Genomic DNA, 24,518 nt, shown 5'->3' on the forward strand with positions numbered 1-24,518 from the left:
CTGTACCCTCCTTGCTCTTTCTGTCACAGCTGCAAACTTTGAACGTTCAGTGTCCAAAACCAAATGAAAAGTATTCTCCCTTTCACCCTGATGGTTGGCAGCATGGAAATTGGGATCAATGCTCTCTTAAGGTTCGGTTCCTTAACAGAGATGATGTCACTTTAATGTCTTCTCCTGGGGGGGTGGCCTATTTGAATATAGGGGGAAATAAGTATTTAGCAAAATGCTCATTACCTATAAACAACACTGAATTCCAGGTGAACTGTACCAAATGCATGGAAATGAGGAGAGGTTTTGCTCTCCCTTGCTTGCTTGTCAGGGTGAAAATTCACCCTTGAAGTTACTCATTTGCAAATGCCTTTGATGTCATTAGATAATACAGTTGGCTTCAAAGGCACCAGGAGGCCAAATTTCACATTGGATCTGTGTGTCCCCAACAGCGGAATTTGGCTCCCAACCTCTAACACAACTGACAGTGCATATCTGTTTTTAAAAGTGAAGTTTCACCTTGAGTCTTTCTCCTTTAAGACCACTGGGAACGGAATGCTAATGCGTCTGGCCTCCCTCCAATTCTGCCATTATAGATTCACCTTCTTAACCCATAATATATGTAATGGCTTCTCCTAGCGCCTGCCTGCCTCATTGAGGCCGTGCACACGTGAGACCACTTATCCAGCATATTTACTGGGCCAGCAGGGGTACCACGACTTGGTGCTACAGTGGACTAGCTCAGAAATCTTCAGGCCATTTCAAGAGCTCAGTTTTACGGCTCTCTGATTCATGATCCGGGTGATTTCTCACCCATGGGAGCTGCAGGATAGGACTAGGCCTCGGCCAGAATAGAGATGACTACAGTCTCTATTGAATGACACTACTGGGAGGTGTACAATGGCACCTCAGAGCCACCTCCAAACTTTCCACGATGGGCATGAGCCCCCCATGCCCTTACCCTGAGTCTACCCAGGACTTTATCTCTCGGGAAAGCAAATAGATGCTCTCGACCATGATCTGCAAGGCAGGCACACATATGGAGAAATGGCTTTCGAAAGCACCAAAGTAATAAACAGCAAACCAGTTTTTCAAGAAGCGTTCAGGTGATGCTTGTGGTTGGGCAACTTGAAGAACGGGACTTTAAAACAGAAGTCTCATGACGAAGGGCGGAAAATGGCTGAGCTAAGATACCCAAGCTAAGAGGGTAAATCTAAGTTTCCACTGGTCCCCAGACCACGAATTCGAAGTCGACCCGGGCTGACTGAAGTTGATGGCATTCAGGGTGTTGTTTGTGCAGCCTTCCAGCTCCTCGGGACTGTGAAGAAATGTGTCCCTCCGCCCCTTCCCCTTTTCCTGCAGCTTCTCCGAACTGCATACTGGGCGGAATTATTTGTCCTTGGGAAAAACAAACAACCGCAGCCGCAAAAGAAAGGAGGAATTACTGCCATCTGCTTTAAAACTTCAGTTTTTAAAATAGATTGTGGGGACCAGCCTTGCAACTCCCCCCAAGACACACATCTGAAACCTTGGGAAACTATTTGAAGCTTAGAGGTCTAGGTCAAGTTTAATACTTAAGTCACTAAGGACCTTGGGCGGCCTTTGCTTTTCACTCTTGCAATTGTGAGCGTCGTCGATTAGTCTGGGAGTCAGGGAATGCCCTTGGAAGGAAGTCTGGAACTCTCCATACTGCCTAGATGCTTTATGAATAAATGTATTGTGGTGAACAAAATTTAAGACATTTGCTATAGCTGGAATTAAAGGAAGAATTATCTGAGGGAACTGCTAGCCTCTAACAGATGTATGTAAGCATACAGCATTCTCTACTAAATATTACCTACAATGCTGCCTTTTTCTCATCTCATATGTTACTGTTTCTGTGTTTCAGGTGGTACCACTGTGCTGACCACAGAAAAGCCAACCGTGATAGACAGCACTATACAATCAGGTATCAAATACCAAAGAGAAAATGTGGTAGATTTCACATATGCCTGTTCTTTCCCACAAAATAGCACATCGCTACGGTTCTCAGTTTCCGTTTCCCTCAAAGTCCTAGCAGAGATGCCACCAGCATCTGGTCCCCAAGCATGAGCCATAAACACTGCTTTCCTTTCATCCACATGTATATGCAGCAGGGAGCAACATTTCCTTCCCCATCAGTCATTGCCAAATGGTGACAATCCCCGCTCTCGGCGGAAGGAACCGAGGAACATACTTTGTTTAAACGCAGCACATCTAGGACACGGACTGTGTTTGCAAACTCAGGAGAAGGAAGTCTCCCAGGCAGCAGCCTGACTATTTATTTTCATCGCCACTCAGCAAATCGGAGACAGGCGAAGTTTGTCAGTTTTGTCTGCCACAGAGTTGGCAGGTTTACAGCCGCATTTCCAGTGGGTGCGCCGCGAGATGGGGTGCAGGAAACCAGGGCTAGCAGTGCGCCCGGAGAGGCGCGCCCTCGGGAAGGGCACCTCTGCATCCTTTTATTAATAGAGGCCCTGTGATGACTTTTAGAGCCTCTGGTTTGCTGTTGATCAGGGCCCAGCCACAGGGGTAAGGTGGTCTCCCCCTCACTCTCTTTTGTATTCTGTTGGTATTTTTTGAAAATCTTCCCCACAGACACACACCAGGGGAAACTGTCGGTATAAGCAATCAGAAGTTTTACATACTTTAAAGTTAATCATTAGAGTGAGGTGAACAGGTCAGCTCACCAGCTTCTCCCATTTCCTCTACTGAAGCCCGCAGCCTTGGCCTCCACGGTCACTTCTTAATGGGGCATGTGGTGTGCATCACTGTTTCCTCAACAGCAGACCCTCCGCAGCCAGCAGAAAACAGAAAGGACTGCTCTGATTAGCATGCTTCCTTAAAGGGTGCTGTCACTCTTGACCCAATTAACCAGCAAAACAAACTTCCCTTTAGCTGATCTTAACCCCAGGTTTCCCCATGGTGGGCTCAGGGTGACAGACTCCCTGCTACCACTCAGCTCAGACACCCCCAAATACCGAAGATGAAACTGAAGAATAGTGTTCAGCTAAATTCCAACAGCCAGCTGGGAGTCCCATCCACACCTTTTCAGGTTATAAAACGTAGCCTTGGGGGATTGGCTGGCTGCCCCTGCCTCCTGGATGGGGCTCTTGCTCTCCTCCCATCTTCCCTGATAGGAAATTCCTGGTTTCCCACTCAGCCCCATCAGGGCGGTTTTTATGGGGTAACTTCCTTGCAGGTTCTTTATGACCCTCTGTCACAGGGAAGAGGGGTAAGGTGAACAAGTGACGTTCTAATAATGTAACAAACATTTTAACTGTCTCTCTAGTTTTTCCTCTTGCCAGAGAGTTAATTACAATCACTAGGAAGTTGCCAGCTAGCTTGTTAGATCTCATCTCTTTTCCTGCCTGTCCAAAGAACTAGGGGTCATCAAAAAACCAAACATGAACAGCAGCCTTGGGGAAAATGGAAAGGTACATCAGATCCCAAAATGGGCTGACTCTCCCTCAGTGCTGGAAGTCTTTGTTATCAGACCAGGAATGGCTCTGTGAACTTTTGATTTGTGCATGAACTCAAGGCCTTTGTCTTGATAGCTTCACAGAGGAGATCCAGAGCAGACAGTCATCTCATAGGGTCTCCTGTGGTCAGAGGGCAGAGGTACAAATCGTGAACCAGTAAGACCCCTTGCTACCACCACCTGAACAAGTTCACGTCAAACTGTTACCGAGTTCAAGCTCATACTGCTCACCCCACGGCAGGTCAATAAATCGAGAGACGAAGTATTGGGACAAGGAATAGCAACTTGATTCAGAAAGCCAGCAGGCCGAGAAGATGGTGGACTAGTGTCCCAAAGAACCATCTTACCCGAGTTAGGATTCAAGCTTCTTTTAGACTAAAAGGGGAGGGGATGTGGCTAGTTGTTGTAAACTTCTTAGTGCTGGAATCCTTTGTTCTTGCAGCTGTTCGTGGACGTGTGGTCACAATGTTCCTATAAACCTCCAACAAGACAATTGTTATTTTATATTCTGCAACTTTTTATTTCTATATGAATGGAAAGGTGTAATACCTTTAAAGGTCAGCCTTGAGAATGGGCTTTCCTGTATATTTCAGGCTATAGGCAACATTCTTTTACAAAAGTGCAGAGCCAACAAGACTAAGCACCTGCAAGAGAGCACAGGGTTAGAGCTAAAGGAATAGATCCAATATGCAGTCAGGTTTGTTCTTCTTTTTTTTTTTTATAATATGGTTGTGTTCTTTTTTTTTTAATGTATTTATTTGTTTGTTTGTTTGTTTATTTTTGGCTATGTTGGGTCTTCGTTGTTGCGCACAGGCTTTCTCTAGTTGCGGTGAGCGGGGGCTTCACTTCATTGCAGTGTGCAGGCTTCTCATTGCGGTGGCTTCTGTTGCAGAGCACAGGATCTAGGCACTCGGGCTTCAGTAGTTTTGCCACGTGGGCTCAGTAGTTGTGGCTCGCAGGCTCAGTAGTTGTGGCGCACAGGCTTAGTTGCTCCACGGCATGTGGGATCTTCCCAGACCAGGGCTCGAACCCATGTCCCCTGCATTGGCAGGCGGATCCTTAACCACTGCGCCACCAGGGAAGTCCCCAAGGTTTGTTCTTTTCTGTTACAGGACCACAGGGCTTATTGATGGGGTTGTCTGTTCTACAGTCAGCGCAGAGTCCTTTACAACTTGCCTTGGTTTCCTGTTTTTCCATTGTCTGAGTCATGAATCTGGCTCTCTAGATCTTCGTTTATGGATAGTGAACTGTCTGAGCTTCTTTGAGGAGTTCCGTTCATTGTCACCTCCTGGCTAAGCCAATGCTCAGAGATCAGGTCTAACTGTGGTGTTCACCCCATGGTCAGATGAACCGACTGATACCTGGATCCCCACTGTCCTGCAGGCACCTTGACAAGCAGCAGCAAGTCAGACCCTAAACTTGCATCATCATCTGATTTTGCTGAAGCCACTAGAGATTCAAGCAGAGTCTGAAGTCTTCATGTTGAGGATTCTTCTCAATATAATACATTCATTGGGCATATAATATTCATATACTGTCTGGGTTGTAATCGGATGCATAAAAGCCTGTTTAAATGCTCTGCCAGGAACTGATGAGAAACCCTGCATTTTAAATCCAGCTCCCCCTGGTGAAGCCTCTTACCCTCCAGGGATCCCCAAACATCCACTAGAGCAGTTCAGAGTATGTTCATGACCCCTGGTTGCGTTGACCCAGGCACCTCCACTTATTTCCACTGCAAGACCAGCCTATGAGTAAGCGAGCTTGCATACCCAATAGAAGTTTTGAAGACCAGATTTAAAAATTAAATCCTTGTACGTATATGGTGCTAACGACAATCTAACGCTGGGCAAACTGGGTTCACCAGGCGCAGCTGGTGCTGGCTCACAGGGGCTATAAATTTAAGTGCAGAATATTGTTTCCTGCTATTTTGAAGAGTCAAGGAGGGATTTAGCCAGATTATTCCCAATGAATTTAATGAGAATTGTGCAGCCACAGGGCCTGGGTAATATTTTGAAGATTGAAAGGTCACACGTACTTAGTCCTATATACACATTTCATTCGTCCATTTGCTTTTTTTCCTCTTTCTTTCTCTGCCCTTTTCTCCTCTGCTCCTGTCCTTCTCTCTTCCTCTTTCTTTCTCTTTTTTTTTTTTTTTTTCCTTTCTGGAAATGTTTTTGTGTGTTGTGTGTGTTTAATAGCCTTTCTAGCCAGGCTTGAATCTTCAACATCGAACTATTCTGACTCCATACCCATCCCCCACAAAAGGTACTGATTAAAAAAAAAACATTTATTTTAATTTAACAAGATTGCCATAAATTATATGATCGGGACAAGCAGATAAAAGAGTAGTTAGAGCAGATCGCCATGTTAAATTCGTAGATTGGGAAGAACAGTGGAAGATAAAGGCTGACTTCCATTCACTGGAGCAGAAGTGCCTGAATTACTCCTTCAGGCAAAGCCATCCTCTGTCCTGGCCATGACAAAAATACCCGAGTTTTTCTTATATTTTATGACATCACCAGAATAGTAATAGCCAAATTACGGATAGTATGGTTTTCTGTAAATTATACAATAAATTTAATGTATTTACAAGGCAAATATAACCAGAAATGTGTATGCTGTAATGGCTTACTGCCCTTCTCTTTGTGCGTGTCTTATAAATAACATTTAAGTAGAGACCCCCAGAACCACACACATATTAACATTTTCCCATATTAACATTTTCTAACACGAGATTACACAACAGTACCTTTCGGGGCTGTGGGCGTTGACATCCAAGGTTGTTCAACCATTCTGTCACTGTTCAGCTGGCCACTACTTCTGCAAAATTCAATCTTGCTGTACAGAAGCGAGGCAGATTTTGGAGAGGGTTTCTCATGCTTTAAGAAGCCCTATTTCATGGTTATGATGGACTAGGCATGAAATCTCTCTCTCCAGTGACACTACCGCTGTGAAATACAGCCCTTTGCCCGAACTGAAAGCGCTCACGTTATACACATCACGTGACTTACTAGGTTTACTTTCCCAGCTGTCCCTGTGAATCCTTTGGCAGGTCACACTGTCATCGGATGGGAGAATCCATCCTGCTCAGTTTTGACAATGCGTGTGGTGCCTTCCTTCCAAATTTCACATTAGCATTTGAAAAGAGTTCCTTGGAAACTGAAAATGCAAAGTAACTCATTCTTATCTATTCAATAAACCTTTCCATTACAGTCCCTCCTGCCATTGTTGAAGTGGGGGAGGGGCAAGGGAGCCCAGACTCGGAGAAGAAAGCAAGATATTTGTGTTAAATGCTTAGACAAAGTTAAAGAAAAGATCCAAATGAGATAGGCTCTCAGCCTGACCCTAACACAGCATATAATACCATGCTTCCCTTATTGTACAGAGAAGTTGTTTTGAGGCTTTATTTTTTAGATCAGTTGGCTAGCTGCCCTAGGCACCTTCCTCCTCGTCTCAATGCTGCCATCTTGTGGACACCTGAACTCAGTGAGAAGCAATAACCCTCATTAGAGAAACCAGCCCCTATTGTGTGCTTAATTTTATTGTATATTCGGCGGATGAGTGGACTGGCAGAAGCCAAGAGAATCTTATCTTTAGGATTATTTTTTATTGTTAGCTCAAGTTTACCCCCCCAAAATTCCAAGCATCAAAGACTTCATTTTCACCATTCTTAAAAAGTTAACCAATTTTCCAAAAAAAAGGATTGAGTAAAAAAATAAAGCTATGGAGGTTTAAAAAACCCCATAGCCAAAGAGCACCTTGTAGAACACACACATCATTCCTGAGACTCCCTTCATACTTTCCTTTTAGATTCCAAAGGAAGCATTTTGAACGTTACAAAATATACAAGTGGGTACCTATTCCAGCATGCTTTGTCTTTACTTGACTTTACATTGAGGTTTTAAGTGGGGCAAACAATTTATAGGCAAATCTGAAAATTCACTAAAACAGCAGAGGCTTCCAGTTAAAATACCTGACCTGATATAAAGCACAGAAGTAAAAAATAATCTTAAGCAATGCTTCAGAGATCTGCCGGTAAAAACCTGAAGCATAAGCTGGTGTGGTGAGAATACAAATAACCTCCAGGGTGAGATATTCAGCCAAGTCACGTTGCTAGACTTTTGAGGTTCATGGGTCAATCTCTAATGAAGATTCTTTTCATTGGTGGATATCAATTTATATGACTCATCCTCAAGAGCAGAGTATCTTTCATATTAAGTGTTGCGGAAATAGGGAGAACGCTAACATAATATACATGTAATATACATGCTTTGGAAAGTAACCTTCCTGGAAATTTTATGTAGCAATTTGACAGGCAGTCCATAATCTTTTTGAGCTGGATTTAAAAAAAAATTATTTTTAAATGTTACTAAATATGATGTTGTAAGCATTTGGACTTCTCCATGCATCTTTTGAGTTTCGTGGTAATCCTGGATTTTGTGGCTTTCCTGGAATTTTCAAACAGACATGAAGTTATGTAAATCATGCTTTCCATGAACGAATTAAGGACCTCTCTGACCTAAATGATTAAATGTGTCTTTCTCTGCTTGTCTCTGTTTTTTTCCTTTCCACCCACTGAAGAGTTTCCAACATATGGTTTTAACTGTGAGTTTGGCTGGGGTTCTCATAAGACGTTCTGTCACTGGGAGCATGACAATCACGTGCAGCTCAGATGGAGTGTGCTGACCAGCAAGACGGGACCGATTCAGGATCACACAGGTAATGGAGGGTTCACTGTGGCCTCATTTCTTTGAATTAGAGGAAGTGTTACTGCGGAGGGTTGATGGGTCTCTGAGTTTAGGGAGTTTAGAAAATACTACAGAGCATTCACTTTTGCTTTTCTTTTCTGGAATTAACATCATGTCCTTCCCTAGTAGAGAGTCCCTTAGGCCACTTTGTAGAGAATACTGATTAAATGTGGCAACTCATTGACCCCTCTGAAAAAATAGCAAACTTGGCAAACCAGTGTGTGTGAATTAATACCTGTTTTCTACTTTTTCTGAACATTTTTCATGGGAAATTTCAAATGTATTCAAAAGTAGAAAAGAAATAGCAAAATGAACCCTCTCTGTACATAACCCAACTTCAACCACCATCAAATCCTACGAGTCTTATTTTATCTCTAGCATCCTGACTCTGGATTGGTTGGAAGCAAGTCCAAACACCACCATAGATGGTGTCATCTCAGTTATTTTGCAGCTGCAGAAACCATAAGTGAGCTTAACGCTTACTCTCTTGACCCATGAAGTGGAAATGGATTGGGGTAAGGGTAGAAACCTTGTTCTTTTGAGGAAGATTGTAAATGTAGCCCATTCCCTCCGAGCAGATAGAAACCTCGCCACACCTCAACCCACCTCACCTCCTGTCTTACTTTCCTTCTAAGATTAATTAGGGTTGGGGTACATAGGGAGCCGTCAGCCACTTTCCTCCTAGTCATTTTATCACCCAACTTGAAATATGGAATAAAGAACCATCAGTGTCCTGCAGAAAAATGCACATGCACACACGCACGCACACACACACACACACACACACACACAAACACCCAACCCACGAACTTCTGCCCTAATCAGTGATACCGACAGGACTGCTTCCTCAAGTCATGTTTCCCAAAAGAGACCCCAGAGGGGCATTTGCTGATGCTGAGAAATCTCATTAAGCCGAGTCTCCCCATGCCTGTGCTTGGGGTGAGTGGGCCAGTGGGCCGATGGACAGGCACAGGGTACTTCATGCCTTTCCCACTTTGTTGTTCACTTTTTCCCCTGTGAATACAACCATTAAGTAGGTTGAATAGGCCTCCTTCCATCACAGCTACTTCCTTTCCTAATAAGAATGACAAGGAAATTGGATAAAATTGGACTCCTTCAATTCTGAGACACTTTCAATTGAATCTTAAGACAAGCAGTTTTAGAAAACTTAAAATACTTTGACTGTAAATGGCACTGTACATAGAAATGGCATCAAATTAACCAAATGCAATTAGCTGAAATGAAGGCAGTAATGGTGGAAAAATTGATGCAAAGTGAAGCAAAATGGCTCAGTAGGATCTGACATTCAAAGGAGGTTAAAAGCTATGTTAGCCAGAGAGAAAAGCTAAAAGGCTTGCAGAAGTACAGTGCTAATTGAGAAAACGGAGAGAGAGTTCCCGACCCAGAGCTGTGATAAAATCCCTGAAAGGAGAAACATCAGCACTTTATGTGTTGGAGTGTCAGAAAAGGCGGGCTTGTCTTAGATTAGCGGCTGAGAAGTGCGATTCCTTCAGAAGGATTGGTCTCTTTTGTCCTCCCAGACGCCCCAATTTACTTGGCAGTGGTGCCAGGTCTGCCCAAACCAGGAGGAACCCCCGCAGCCCTAGACACACAATCATTTGGCAAGAGAGATGGGTGAGCCTGACATCTGAAAGGCAGGAACTTGTTAACATGAAAAAGTCTGAATGAAAAGAGCCCCCCCCCACAGGACACACGCACACAGCCTGCCACAGATCACGTGCGGCACTTTGCAAATCTAACGTGGAGATTTCGGAAAATGAACACTATCTAGGTACAATAGCCTGCGGCCCAATTTTGGATTTACCAAAGGAATCCCACATGCTTTTCTGCATTTGACCTCTAACAATGAAGCTACGTTCCTCCTTTCAGAGGATTTCCGAAACCCGCATCTTCCTCTGCTTCATTGCACATATGCTATCGAGCCGCCCACATACATGGCAGATGCAGTGAGGGGCGCTGGAGATTCAGGTGTAAGGGAGGGAACCCAACCCTGGAGGTGCTCACAGTCTGGTTCTGGGTGGGAAACGGCTCCAGCGCAGTGGGATGAGGGTGTCCAATGGCCGGGGGAGCAACAGTGGCAGAAGACAGCACAGGAGGGGGCAGAGAAGCGGCCTGACTCGGGGACCATCTAAGCTAAGCATCCTCAACGTCATTCTTCTCCATAAGATCGGGGACGGGGGCGGGGGCGGGGGGGGGGGTGGGCAGCAGCAAGATGGGGGCGTGTCTTACCAGCCCGTCTTGGTGGGCTGAGTGAAGGGGCACCATAGACAGGTGAGCTCACAGACAGGCGAGCATCATTTGGTAAATCAGCGGGAGGAAACAGACCCCAGGGGTGACTTGAGTCTGCGTGGTCCAGAGCATCACACGTGACTGCCGGGGCCGTGGTTTTTTTTGTTTTTTGTTTTGCGGTACGCGGGCCTCTCACTGTTGTGGCCTCTCCCGTTGCGGAGCACAGGCTCCGGACGCGCAGGCTCAGCGGCCATGGCTCACGGGCCCAGCCGCTCCGCGGCATGTGGGATCTTCCCGGACCGGGGTATGAACCCGTGTCCCCTGCATCGGCAGGCGGACTCTCAACCACTGCGCCACCAGGGAAGCCCAGGGCCATGGTTTTTATTTCCACCCTCCTTTCATTTTCCCCGCCCACCGGTTGTATTAAGCGTGCTTGAGAGCCATCTCAGACAAGCAGCCAGGTGAGGGAGGAAAGCGCCTGAGGACACATCCACTTCACCTGGACGCTGCTGACTCAGGATGCGCCCACGTACACGCAGGGAAAGAGTATCTCCCAAGCACGCCAGCCTCTGGGGCAGCACACCGAACATCCCGCTGCCCGCTGAGGCTCAGCATCAGATGCATATTTTCAGCAGGTGTGGCGTTATAGTAGCATTGCTATTTGCAGAGCAAACAGTGAAACGCGAGTTGTGTGTTCAGACCAGGTGGTGGCAGAAGGCAGTGCTCCCACAGGGGGTCATTAACTGTAGAGCCAGGAGTTAGTCCTCCAAGCTCGGCAAGCATCTCGGTTGCCAAAATGGCAGGTTCTAATAAGCCTCAGAAATGCAGCCTCACCTCTCCTGGAACCAGAAGCCCACATCAAACAGAAGCAGGGCTCACAGCTGAGTTTCAGGCTCTCAGGTGTATTTAAGGAATTTATAAGCCATTAAAACGAACTAGGGGAAAAGCATCGAAGTTTGGCGGAAAAAAAAAAGATTGCCAGATTATTTGGACAAACTGCAGCTTTATTATCAAGCAGTTACAGTGACCAAAGCATAATCAACCAGAAGTCTACCTGTTCCAATGGTAAATAGATAAGAACACATCTAAATGTTTCCATTTAGTGTCTGTGTTCACGTGTGTGCTGCTGAAGCAATCTTAAAGTTGCATGAAAATAGGTCTTCCTGTACATCCGATCTGCTTGCAATGGTGCAGAGACCAACACAAGTCATAGCCCGTGTCCGTGTGACAGTGCGTTCCAGATACGTGGTATCAGACGAGCGCTGTTTACAGCCTCTGTCACAAACGTGCTTTCACAGAAGCTGAGAGCAGAGCCTCCAGTGTCAATGAGGTTTCCATCTATTGCCCACTTTCCCTTCTCCTGCACAATTGGGTTCTGGTGCTCAGCCCAGGAGAGAAGGTTTGAGTAGCAGAACTTGACAGAAAAGAGACAAAGGTTCATCCATTGGCCACTCTCTTTAACACAGCTTTTTGTCACAGCAGGAGATGGCAACTTCATCTACTCCCAAGCTGATGAAAACCAGAAAGGCAAAGTGGCTCGCCTGGTGAGCCCTGTGGTTTATTCCCAGAACTCTGCCCACTGCATGACCTTCTGGTATCACATGTCTGGTTCACATGTGGGCACGCTGAGGGTCAAACTGCACTACCAGAAGCCAGAGGAATATGACCAGTTGGTCTGGATGGCCATCGGACACCAAGGGGACCACTGGAAAGAGGGGCGTGTCCTGCTGCACAAATCTCTGAAACTTTACCAGGTGGGCCCTTCTCTAGGATGGGGCGGATAGCTGTTTTGGGGTCTCTGGGGTAATATTTGAAAGTTATGCAAATGAGATGCAGAAAAAATTCCAAATTTTATTTCAGGTGTTTCGTGAACCTGAGATACTGCTGCAATGATGATAATCTCAGTAGCATATTTCACAGTCTCCTAGATTACAGACGTAGGACCGACTGCTGAGAAAGAAGGGAAAATGCTACTCAATAATTATTTGGGGCTGTCACAATGAACATTCCTTTAATTTGCTGCTTTTTTCCAGTTTTAAATTCTGTATCATACAAAGATACAGTGAGGAGAAGTTTCATGCCATCCCCAAGCAGTTAATATGGATTGAAGAGCAAATCGTGTGATCATTCGAAACCTCACGAATTTCATTTGCGTTCTGTGACTTGAGCTGAACAAGCGTTTGTAAGCACTGTTATCTGGGACCCAACATTTAAATACTGTGAAAACGATCTCATTTTCTTAGGTGATTTTTGAGGGTGAAATCGGAAAAGGCAACCTTGGCGGGATTGCAGTGGATGACATTAGTATCAATAACCACATCCCTCAAGAGGACTGCACAAGTAAGTATGGGTTGCTGTAGAAACCAAAGCAGTGCTTGCTCAGGGCACGTGTCTTTCCACTGAATGGTCTTTGTCGTGTTCATTTGGACCTCGAATTTTAATGTGGGCTATAAGCACATCCTATAGAACGCATGGTCTGGTGCAACAGGGCATAAGGCCAGGTCAGTCTACCTTTAGCTGCCCCATTATCTAACCTGGTTCCCTTAGAATGTCTGGTTGGTACCCACAAAACTACACAAATAATATGCAATCCAAAGATCATAGCAAAGAAGAAACTCACGGTTTCCAGGCTGTGTACGCCATGCCTAAACATTGTGATGAGAAGCGGAAAACTCAGACAGCTGGATAATTCCAAATATCTGAGTGTGTCCACAAGCAGCAGGCCTTTGAAATTTTTTAGCACAGTGGATTAAATGAAGATTACAATGTGAATGAATCATAGACACCATCATTCTTCGCTTTATTACAAATAAGTAGATGTTTCTGACTCTAAAAACAGTTGAGTTGACTCAAAAGAATAAAGGAAATTTAGAGACTTTGCCTAGTATTTCAGAGTTTATGGATTTCATCGGTCTGGTGTATATGGGTAAGAGTCTGACGTAGGAAACCAATTCATTCTCCCAGTTATTGATATATAATTATAAATAGCACCACTAATGGCAATGTAATAGCACAGTAATTAGTCTTAAGCTCCATTTGCTACACTTAAACTTTTGTTATATATCATTATATAATAGGATGTTAATTATAACAAAATGGAATAATCCTATTGGGCAAATTTAAGACAAAGGAGGCCTGTTGGCTATAATGGGTTTTTGGTCATTTCGGCAATTTACAAAGCTTTTATTATACAATGTATTGGATATACGTAATCCCTAAAGTGGCAATAATTTGATAGGGTTGATTGAAGAAATTGGGGGAAAAAGAGGACAGTCTTACCCAAAGACTGCTTCCTGCCACAGTACTTTGCAGATCTTCACAGAAAATAAGGCTTAATATTTAAGTTGCAGCTACTTCACAAATTCCCCACATCCAGATCTACACAGTTGTTAAAATGTATGTTTCATGCAGTTACGCAGGGCACGTACTGCTTGCTTTCCTGTTCCAAGATGAGAAGGTTGATGGTGATGTTTTTGGAATGGGAGAGCAAGCTCTACCAGCTGAAACCAAGAAATACATTCAATCTGGTTCAACAGGTTTTCACTGACCACCTTCTATGTGCAAAGCAGCATCCAGGGCTACAGTGAATGTATAGAAGCTAAGACGAGTCCGTGAGCCTTTCTCTTTTCATGTGACTCATCTGCTTAGCTGTGCTCACCGCTGGGCATTATACTCACAGCTAAAGTCACAGCTACAGCACCATTAAAACTTGGTGTTGCTGTAACAATGAAAAGGCGTCTAAGATAATTCTACAATTATTCGACAAATATATTTCCTTGAATATTTAGCCATGGGTGCTGGGAGATTATCAGCTCTTTGTTAATTATTCATGCATTAATAAATATTTATTGAGTCACCGCGTATGTTCTGAACACTGTTCTAAATGCTGGGGACATAGAAGTGAACCAGGTCCCTGTGTTCTACTCAGAACCATAAGGGATACCAGAACTCCACTCCCTCCAGATGCTTTCTTTTTTTTGGTAAGACACAGGACACAATCTCTGGCCTTAATGAGCTGACATACCATATGAGAAACTGACTAACACTTACGAAGCAGTTATCTACAAAAGCACAGGATGGTAGCCATATGTGCAACTCCACTTCTGTTTTCTATTTTCACCAGATTTCCCCACACTCCAAATGCCAAAACCATTTCCCTCCTCCCTGCTCTTCTCCTAAGACAACATACTCTGCTCCAGCAGTGCTTCCTGGATTTAGATCTGACACCAATTCCCTAGTCATTTAACACTGCCTCTCTATAGCTCTCCAGTTACTTGGTGGGGTCAGATTGTACTAAAAACTCCAAAGGAAACCCAGCAGAGCCATTAGTGGGGTGTGTGTGTGTGTGTGTGTGTGTGTGTGTGTGTGCGCGCGTGCGTGCGTGTGTGTGTGTGTGTAAAGGTTTATGTGTACTGTATTTGGTTGGCAGTTCAAATATCTCTTTCAATTTTGTTTGACTCGTCAGAACCAGCAGACCTGGATAAAAAGAACCCAGAAAGTAAAATCGACGAAACAGGTAAATTTGTCTTGCTGACCGATTTCTAAAATATTTTACTGTGGCTTTCAGTATATTTATGAAGAAGCTTTCTGGAACTTTGGTGCACTGGTGTGTCAAAGCAGCTCACATGAAATAAACACCCGCATCCGTGGTGCTGTGCCTGGGCTGTCGTCAGAGTGCCCTCTCCTACCTGCTCTGCAGACTTGGGAGCCTCACGCCGTAAGAGGCGCAGACTGTGTAGGGGGGCGAGCCCTGGGGACGTGTGCCACCCTGGCCATTCCCTGCCTGAGCTGCAAGAGGGGACCCAGAGGGCAATGATGTGAAACACTCTCATTTTGTAACCATGGGCACAGGAAACTAGTGAAGATTGTTTCTTACCCAAAGACCTGCAATAATTTTCATATAATAATTTGAAACCAGCCCAAATTCTTGTTCCTGGTTTATATCCAGCTATAATCTTTAGAGACCGGGAGCCCAATTTCTGTGATAATCTGTTTTGTTTGGGCCATCTGTTCCCAGCCTCCTCTCCTGAAACCCTCGTTTTGCGATAATGATCACAGTATTGATGACAATGATGCTGACGATGCTGATGGGGGTTTATTGAGTAGCTAGTATGTTCCAATCGCTTTACATAAGTTATCTTATTTAATCCTCACAGCCGCTCTCTGAGTGTATTTATCCCCATTTTACAGATGAGGAGATTGAAGCTCAGAGCAGTGGCTTGGCCTTAAGTAACACAGCAAATTACATGGTAGCCTCGGACTTCAGACTGATTAACTCAAAAATGCGTGTTTTCGTTGCACACTGCTTTGTGATCCAACGCAAGACATGTGGTCGGAGTTAGGCCTTGCCTGATATTATTTTATTCCCAGAAGTCTCTGCGCCTCCTGCCAGCAGTGGTGGTGTTGGACACTTGCCCCAGCGTCACTCACAGCTGCTGCCGGCAGTTCTGTGCCCTACCCATCAACAGCAGCACCTGTTGCCATTAGAAATGTGGACCTACTATAGCCAGCCTTGGACTTGATGGAGACAAATAAAGATGGCCCCATGTCTGCGGTTGGTCATATTAACACGTGACTCGTTTAGCTTAGTTATGTAGTCCACGCTGGGTTGTAAACTTTATTAGAGGTTGTTTCAAAACAATGTTGCATCAAGGGAGAGAACATTAATGTGTCCCCATGGCTTGTTTCCCCCTATTTAGGGACTTGCGTCTCATATTTTTAGTTTTCTTTGATTGGAATCCTTGTTGATCAGAACACCATTAAGTAAACACCAGGCCTGTTGCACATGGACATTTTGGTCTCATTTCTAGTCCCAGGTAATGAGACTCAAAGCTCCCATGTTAGTAATTTCTCATGTTCCACTCTAAAGAAAACATTTCCCCAGTGCCTGAGCGCAGAGCTGTGTGACCATCTGCAGCGAAACCACCAGGGCAGCAAAGATGCTGATTATTAAATGTGTTCTGTTCAGCACAGCACTGACCCAGCTTCTAGACTGGAGCCATAAGCCACTTGAAATGTCAGCAGCAGGCATGCCCCCCTTCTTTCTGAAAGCCCTCTCCTTCCTGAGTGAAACCACCATTGACTCAAGGAGGAAACTTGAAGATTTGATATGTGGTAGCACTACCACACAGAAGGACAGCTTGGACGGGTTCCTCGTGCCGGGTTTTGGGATCAGGCAAAGGTGCCAGGAATGGTTAAATCCCCCTCTAGACAAATGTGTGACGAAGCATTTTGCAAAGTTTACAGACCTCTTATCTGGCCAAGGACGATAAATACAGATTACAATCTCACAGATGGCGGGCTGCATGAAATCGGAATTAGATTAGAACCGAACCCTCATCGTTTACCCAGAGTCAGTGGTTTCCATGCGCTAAGCTTCCTGTCAGAATCACAGCACCAACACCCAATACCCTTCCCTCCCACCTTCAATTCCCAGCGATGAGTCAAACCTAAACGTTGGTGTTTCTTGGCGATGGGGGAGCCAAACCCCCGCTGCAGAAATCCCCCACAGGCTCTCGGGGAGGACAGCCTAGTCCGGATGTCTGCTTCACTCCTTTCTCTTTCCTTCTTCTCCATTTCTCTGTCTGCTGTCATCTGGTACGTTGACGGCTCATGGAGCCAATTTCGTTTTTCTCCCCAGGGAGCACCCCAGGATACCAAGGCACGGGAGACGGCGATGAGAACATCTCCAGGAAGCCGGGCAACGTGTTGAAGACCCTGGACCCTATCCTCATCACCATCATCGCCATGAGCGCCCTGGGCGTCCTCCTGGGCGCCGTCTGTGGGGTCGTGCTGTACTGTGCCTGCTGGCACAACGGGATGTCGGAAAGAAACTTATCTGCCCTGGAGAACTATAACTTCGAACTTGTGGATGGCGTGAAGTTGAAAAAAGACAAACTGAATCCACAGAGTACTTACTCGGAGGCATGAAGGCAGACAGAGGTGACCAGGTGAGCAGGAGAGTGGAGCGGAGGACAGAGCTTGAGCTGGGGACCGGCTGATCTTTCACTGTTCAGGCTGGGAAGTGCGTTAATGATGCCAAGCCAGGTTTTCTCAGGAGCTTCGATGAGTTCGGCCGACAGACATGAACGACTTAGCTGTGTTAACAATCGAAATGCTGTACAGTCAGCTTCCTTCTGTTGGTTTCTTTTGAATAATCAAATGCTGGTGTTGAGACCAAGTATGATTGACTTAATAATTCATTTGGACTCCCCTTTCCCTTCTCTCTCTCCCTCTTCTGGATCCTCTTCGGAAACTGCAAAATCCAAGATGCTGGTACCAGGTGTATTCAGTGGGGCCCTTTCGACGGACATGCTACCTGCAGCCCAGTGCCCAGAATATATTCGCGTAACCACATTTCAGTGGACTCCTGAAGCTGGCCTTGTGTATCATCGCCCGCGTTGTGCATAGGCAAAGAAGGAGTAGGATGCTTTCTGTTAAAGTACCGTAGCCTCAGTACCAGTCTAGCGTGTCAACTCTGTTTACGAAGCAATACCGTCAGATTTCCTCGATGTTTTCCAGTGTTGTACTCAACCTTGTGCTGTGAACTCCATACAGAAAACTGTGCGATCACCAGACACTGCTGGCAACTGGGTGTGATGCCGACAACCACAACGAAGAATCCTTGGCACTGGCTGGTCTACGTCCTCTCAAGTGCCTTTTTGTTTGTACTGGTTCTCATTGTGTTACATTAACCCGCCCTGTTTCTCGCTGGTGAAAGCCCTCCTCTTGAATCAAACCCTGGTGGCCCACTGACTAAGAAGAAAGTATATTTTAGTGTGAGATGTCAGCCTCCGGGTAGGCAAGGGCTCTGAAGATTTGGCAACGTGGCTTAATTGTTCTGCTTTTTCCGTAGTTCAATTTCATGTCTCTTGACCCTTTTGTATAAAGCTGCAATATTCTCTCTTACTGTTCTTTCATATGGAATGTATTTTCAAATGTAAACTCTTTCTCTCCTATCTCTCTGTCTTTTTCCTCTCTTAGGATTTAAGCATTTGCCATTATCCAGAAAAGAAACTTGCAGCTTTAACCTGCTGGTAATGGCGAACACTTTTACTAGACTTTATGTTGGAAAGTAAATAAATAAGGGAAATTCCTAACTTTGCCCTCCAAAGTCTAACTTTGGTTTCCTTGTTAACTGGTTAAAGTGACAGTATCTCTTTTCCTAAGCCATTTGTCTGTCTATTCCAATCGAAATGATCTTCAATAGAAATGTTTGCATTTAATAAAAATAGCGATAAGTTGAGAGAAGAAATAATACTAATTGGCTTTCAAGTGAGACCCAAAGGAATAGAGTTCTCCCCATATCCAAAAACAGGAGATTTTTACATCCGAATACACAAAAATGACCCGTGAGAGCCTTCTTGTTTTGGTATTGAGTCAGATAAGGGAAGTGGAAGAAAGAACAGTTAATTTAAGAAAGCGACAATAAATCATGGTGCCTGGGGATGAAGTATTTTAAGATGACACAGGGGAAGAAAATGAGTAAAGTCAAAACAAATGTTTTTAAAAATTCAGTCTGCAGCAACCCTGAAATAACAGAGACTTGAATGAATGCTTCTAGAAACTTCCAGTGCCTCACAAACAAAAAGCCTGCCTTGGGGCTGTTAAGACCTAAGCCTCCAATGGCACAGAGAAGTAAATATCCTATCAGGCAGCATTGAATTAACCCAAAGAAGCTTTGGTTGTTTTCCGTGTATTTGTGCCATGCCGTGTTGTAGGTAAGAACTTCCTCCCTTCCGGCACTGCTGTAGGTCTCACTCGAATATATTTGTGGGAGTCACATTGCATCGTGGAGGGGAAAGTCCATTCATCCTGGTCTAATTGAATTGAGAATGCCTTTCGTTTCCAGGAAAGTATTGATCACTATGAAAGAAGAATAGATTCTTATCCCCAGAGGCATCCATTCAGCCGTTATAATCGTACCAGGATGAAAGCACTAAGACTTGATTTACCTTTAAGGCAACAGACTTACAGTTGTCTTCAGCCAAGGAAAAATGATACTGCAACTTTAAATTTGAAAGTATCTTGCACTGATAAATATATTTAAAAATTATATGTTTATAAAGTTATTAATTTGTAAAGGCAGTGTTACAAAATGTTCAGTTTATATTGTTTTAGATTGTTTCGTAATTTTAAAAGGTGTAAAATAACATATTTTTTTCTTTATTGAGATCTATAAAACTTTCTGTAGTAAAATGTTTTCATTTTACTGGTATATTATTGCTTCATGTTTTGTACCATCATAAAATTTTGTGCAAATTTTTTTTACAGAAATTTTTATTTTCTATGACAATATGACACTTGTAAATTGTTGATTCAAAATGAACAGCGAAGCCTTAACTTTAAATGACATTTGTATTCTCAGACACTGAGTTGCATAAAAAACCACACAGAACTGAACTGTAACTTAAATTCCAAACTATGACTACTACATTCCAAAGAAACAGTTGAATTAAACATTTTCCTAAAGTATCCCAAACCTGATGGCTTTTATTATATTAGCTTTGTTATTGTTAAAGAAATTGGTATTATTCCAGCATCAAATAACTTTCAAGATTTTTTAAAGTTCTCTTTTAAAAATAATATCCTAATAAGGAGAGAAGATTAAGAAGACATTTCCTGAAAGAATATCAACCTAAACTGGATACTTGTCAAGATAAGGCATAAAGAATTTGGCATTATAAATGGAAAATTTTCAACTCCAAATCTTGTGTCAAATGTTTCTATATTCCATTTAGTAAAGTTTTTTTTTTAAATGAAATTCCCAAATATCTGTTGGTAAGTTTTGTTCTTGTAGTAAATAGATAATAAATCTGACAGTGTTTAGGCATGCAGCTATGCTAAATTTTGAGAAAGGGCAAAGTTGAGCTACTTGGTAATTCTTAGGAAAATTTCTTTTCCATCTGGGACTAAAATAATAGTAGTGGTAATAATAATAAACAAAGACAAGAGGGTAGGGTAGAGTAGAGTAAACCCTTAAGAAAGCTTGTTGTGGGCTTCCCTGGTGGCGCAGTGGTTGAGAGTCCACCTGCCGATGCAGGGAACACGGGTTCGTGCCCCGGTCCGGGAAGATCCCACATGCCGCGGAGCAGCTGGGCCCGTGAGCCATGGCCGCTGAGCCTGCGCGTCCGGAGCCTGTGCTCCGCAACGGGAGAGGCCACGATAGTGAGAGGCCCGCGTACCGCAAACAAACAAACAAACAAAAAAGCTTGTTGCAACACAACTGGCCTCCCCTTATCCCCACCATGTGCTAACGGTTCTTTCTTCACCTTTCTCTGATTATAGGAAAACTAAATTCTGAAGCACAGGGGTGGACTGCTCTACACAGCTCTTCCCAGTGAATCAATATTCCTACTTCTCTCTGGACACTGACACCTTTGGCATCTTCCAAGATTTAACTAAGAAGAGGACATTTTCCCTATTCAGTGGAGTTTTAGGTCTCTCTGCTTAGAGAAAAGATCCAGAGTTGGGTAATCACTTTACTGAACTTAAGTTCTATTTATGCTCATGGGTGTTTCCAGAAAACATGATGACTTACAAGGAGTCTATCAGAATTAATCCGGAGATACTTTCTGAAGAACGCTAAGGGCCATATAGATTAATGTTTTCTATTTCATTGTTTGAGAAACCTTAAACATACATGCTTTTCACGCATTTCTTATCCCTAGTTAGCTGCTAAGCTAGGCTTTTCTTCCTGGGTTTAATGAGCTAAATCACTGTAGAATTCTTCCCAAAGTCAAGAATTAAATAGGTCACGAGGATTGAAACATTTAACTTCAAACATGAAAATCATTTATTGTTCCATCTCCTGTCTTCCCTCCTAACATATTAATCACCACTTGGGCTGGATTGCACTTTATCTTTTTGCAAATCAGATGGATTTTGTAGCCTTCTGTAATGTTTCTGCTTCCCAGTGATAGAGCTGTTGTGTTGCATTGAAAAGCAGTTCTGCCAAGAATTAGCTCTATTTCCCTAAACTCTATCCACGAAGGCGTCTTAAGCAGCTTTTCAGCTCAGGGGTTGAGAAGCCAGAGGGAAGGGAGCTTCAAACTGAGTACAACTTAGCACCAAGAAGCAAGTGAGACCAGGATGATCTCTGGCATTTCTTTTTTTAATATTCCAAAGAAACATTGCAAGATGATACAGATAAGAGCATCACGTTATCACACGTATGCCACTTCTTAGTAGCAGTAAAGTTCCCATTAACCAATTCTATCATTTTAGGAGAGAAGGAGTAAACTCTATGGGAATCTTGTATGGTGATAACACTATACTTCTTAATACTGAGAGCATTCTATTTTCACAGCAGCTCTGGGAGCTAAGCTTTCTCATTATTCTACTTTATAAATGAGGACTCCAAAGTTTAGGCAGGTTGAGGAATGAGTCCAGCACGTATCTGGACTCATCTCCCCCTCCATTCCTCCTACCATGCCATAGTACTGCATGATCTCGACAGGTGCCCACAGAGGGACTGGCTACTCAAGAACCAGGAGCAACAGCACCACCTGGAGGCCTGTTAGAAATGCAGAGTATCAGGCCACACCCCAGACCTGCTGAGTCATTTTAACAAGATTCCCCAGATGACCCATACGCCCATCCATTCAGGTCTGAGAAGCAGCGACCCCGCCTGCAGGTACACTAAGCTAGTGGTTCCAGAATTTGCCTGGTGGTTTTGAGACACTCCAAGACAGAGAACACATCACTGCAGGTTTCTCAGAGCACAATACAGAAGAGCCTGAGCACAATGCAGCCTGGAAAACAAAGTAAAATTAGGAAATTGGAAATCCCACTCACTTAGCCCAGAAGCACGTTGCAGCCATCCTGCCTCATTGATGGTGAGAGCCCTACATGTGGACTTTTCTGAGAGGAAGAGAGTGCTCACAAAGTATGTTGCTTGGTGGAAAACTTAAAGTTCTATAGACCAAAGCGAATACTCTGTTACTCATCACGGTGTGGTCAGGAGTCAAGGGGGAGGACCAATTTGTGAAAAGCCAAATCTTCCTGTTCAAAAGAAGTTGCCTCATTCATCTCACACAGTTTACTACTTTCCAATGGCTTTAAAATCCTGAATGGTAAAAGTAGGGTGAACCCAATTTAATCTTTCTTCAGTAACTTCTACTCTTGTTCCTTAGGGTCCTTATTACAAATAAGTGAGAAACTATCAGACAGTAGAGTTTCGTTGTCCAACGGTGACTCCCAAGAGAAGGCTTTTCTTTATAGAAAGATTGTCTCTCATCTCCGCGTCTAACTAGAATGATACCTATTATGATGTAGGAGTTCCATAAACGTGAAACATTCATAGCCAATACCAAATTTTATCACTGCCCTATTAATAGAGTTGGAAAGTCACTTGTTCTGGCAGAATGTTGGATTGAAATGGACCTGCTGTCTGGGGATGGTACAATTGAGTCTCACCCTTCGGCAGCTTGATTGAGATGACTTCTCGGGATGGAGAGCAGGTTCTAGTCTTTGTAATGCTCCTTTCAGTGATTTGGGCATCTCCCCCGACCATCACTTTTGACATGAGTTAACTTAGCACCCTTCTTCACGGCCCCATCATCATCTTGCAGAGACGTGATGCTGGCAAAACTAACGATCTTGATGTAATCCTGTCTGGAAACCATTCCATGGTTTCTTAGGCTGTCACTGCTCTACTTTTATCCAATTTCTGAAGATTTTCAATGTTGATTAAAATGCTTCTTGACTTTGAATATGCGATATATATTTTTTAACATCTTTATTGGAGTATAATTGCTTTACAATGGTGTGTTAGTTTCTGATTTATAACAAAGTGAATCAGTTATACATATACATATGTTCCCATATCTCTTCCTTCTTGCATCTCCCTCCCTCCCACTCTCCCAATCCCACCCCTCTAGGTGGTCACAAAGCACTGAGTTGATCTCCCTGTGCTATGCAGCTGCTTCCCACTAGCTATCTATTTTACGTTTGGTAGTGTATATATGTCCATGCCACTCTCTCACTTTGTCCCAGCTTACCCTTCCCCCTCCCCATATCCTCAACTCCATTCTCTAGTAGGTCTGTGTCTTTATTCCCGTCTTGCCCCTAGATTCTTCATGACCTTTTTTTTTGTTAGTTTTTTTAGATTCCATGTATATGTGTTAGCATACGGTATTTGTTTTTCTCTTTCTGACTTACTTCACTCTGTATGACAGACTCTAGGTCCATCCACCTTGCTACAAATAACTCAATTTTGTTTCTTTTTATGGCTGAGTAATATTCCATTGTACATATGAGCCACATCTTTATCCATTCATCTGTTGATGGACACTTAGGTTGCTTCCATGTCCTGGCTATTGTAATAGAGCTGCAGTGAACATTTTGGTACATGACTCTTTTTGAATTATGGTTTTCTCAGGGTATATGCCCAGTAGTGGGATTGCTGGGTCGTATGGTAGTTCTATTTTTAGCTTTTTAAGGAACCTCCATACTGTTCTCCATAGAGGCTGTATCAATTTACATTCCCACCAACAGTGCAAGAGGGTTGGTTCCCTTTTCTCCACACCCTCTCCAGCATTTATTGTTTCTAGATTTTTTGATGATGGCCATTCTGACCGGTGTGGGATGATATCTCATTGTAGTTTCGATTTGCATTTCGCTAATGATTAATGATGTTGAGCATTCTTTCATGTGTTTATTGGCAATCTGTATATCTTCTTTGGAGAAATGTCGATTTAGGTCTTCTGCCCATTTTTGGATTGGCTTGTTTGTTTTTTTGATATTGAGCTGCACGAGCTGCTTGTAAATTTTGGAGATTAATCCTTTGTCAGTTGCTTCATTTGCAAATATTTTCTCCCATTCTGAGGGTTGTCTTTTCGTCTTGTTTATGGTTTCCTTTGCTGTCCAAAGCTTTTAAGTTTCATTAGGTCCCATTTGTTTATTTTTGTTTTTATTTCCATTTCTCTAGGAGGTGGGTCAAAAAGGATCTTGCTGTGATGTATGTCATAGAGTGTTCTGCCTATATTTTCCTCGAAGAGTTTTATAGTGTCTGACCTTACATTTAGGTCTTT

The 24,518-nt window shown here is 43.7% G+C and overlaps 1 protein-coding gene across 8 annotated transcripts in view; it reads left to right on the top strand.

The window, feature by feature from the left end:
* NRP1 (neuropilin 1) overlaps positions 1-23,121 on the top strand; it is a 142,071-nt gene extending 118,950 nt beyond the window's left edge. For 3 of the 8 annotated variants that reach the window (XM_067702423.1, XM_067702413.1, XM_067702457.1), the window contains 6 exons: positions 1,877-1,936; positions 8,069-8,206; positions 11,965-12,239; positions 12,729-12,825; positions 14,951-15,001; positions 17,126-19,959. In XM_067702423.1, the coding sequence (XP_067558524.1) occupies positions 1,877-1,936; positions 8,069-8,206; positions 11,965-12,239; positions 12,729-12,825; positions 14,951-15,001; positions 17,126-17,415 (911 nt within the window). In that variant the 3' untranslated portion in view covers positions 17,416-19,959. Of the gene's footprint in view, positions 1-1,876; positions 1,937-8,068; positions 8,207-11,964; positions 12,240-12,728; positions 12,826-14,950; positions 15,002-15,675; positions 17,079-17,125; positions 19,960-20,772 lie in introns of those variants that run through there. The other 5 variants (XM_067702447.1, XM_067702466.1, XM_067702439.1 and 2 more) reach the window with 4 other exon arrangements.
* Positions 23,122-24,518: the final 1,397 nt, after the last annotated feature.

The sequence above is a fragment of the Pseudorca crassidens genome, chromosome 1 (genome assembly GCF_039906515.1).
Source record: "Pseudorca crassidens isolate mPseCra1 chromosome 1, mPseCra1.hap1, whole genome shotgun sequence".
Taxonomy (NCBI): domain Eukaryota; kingdom Metazoa; phylum Chordata; class Mammalia; order Artiodactyla; family Delphinidae; genus Pseudorca; species Pseudorca crassidens.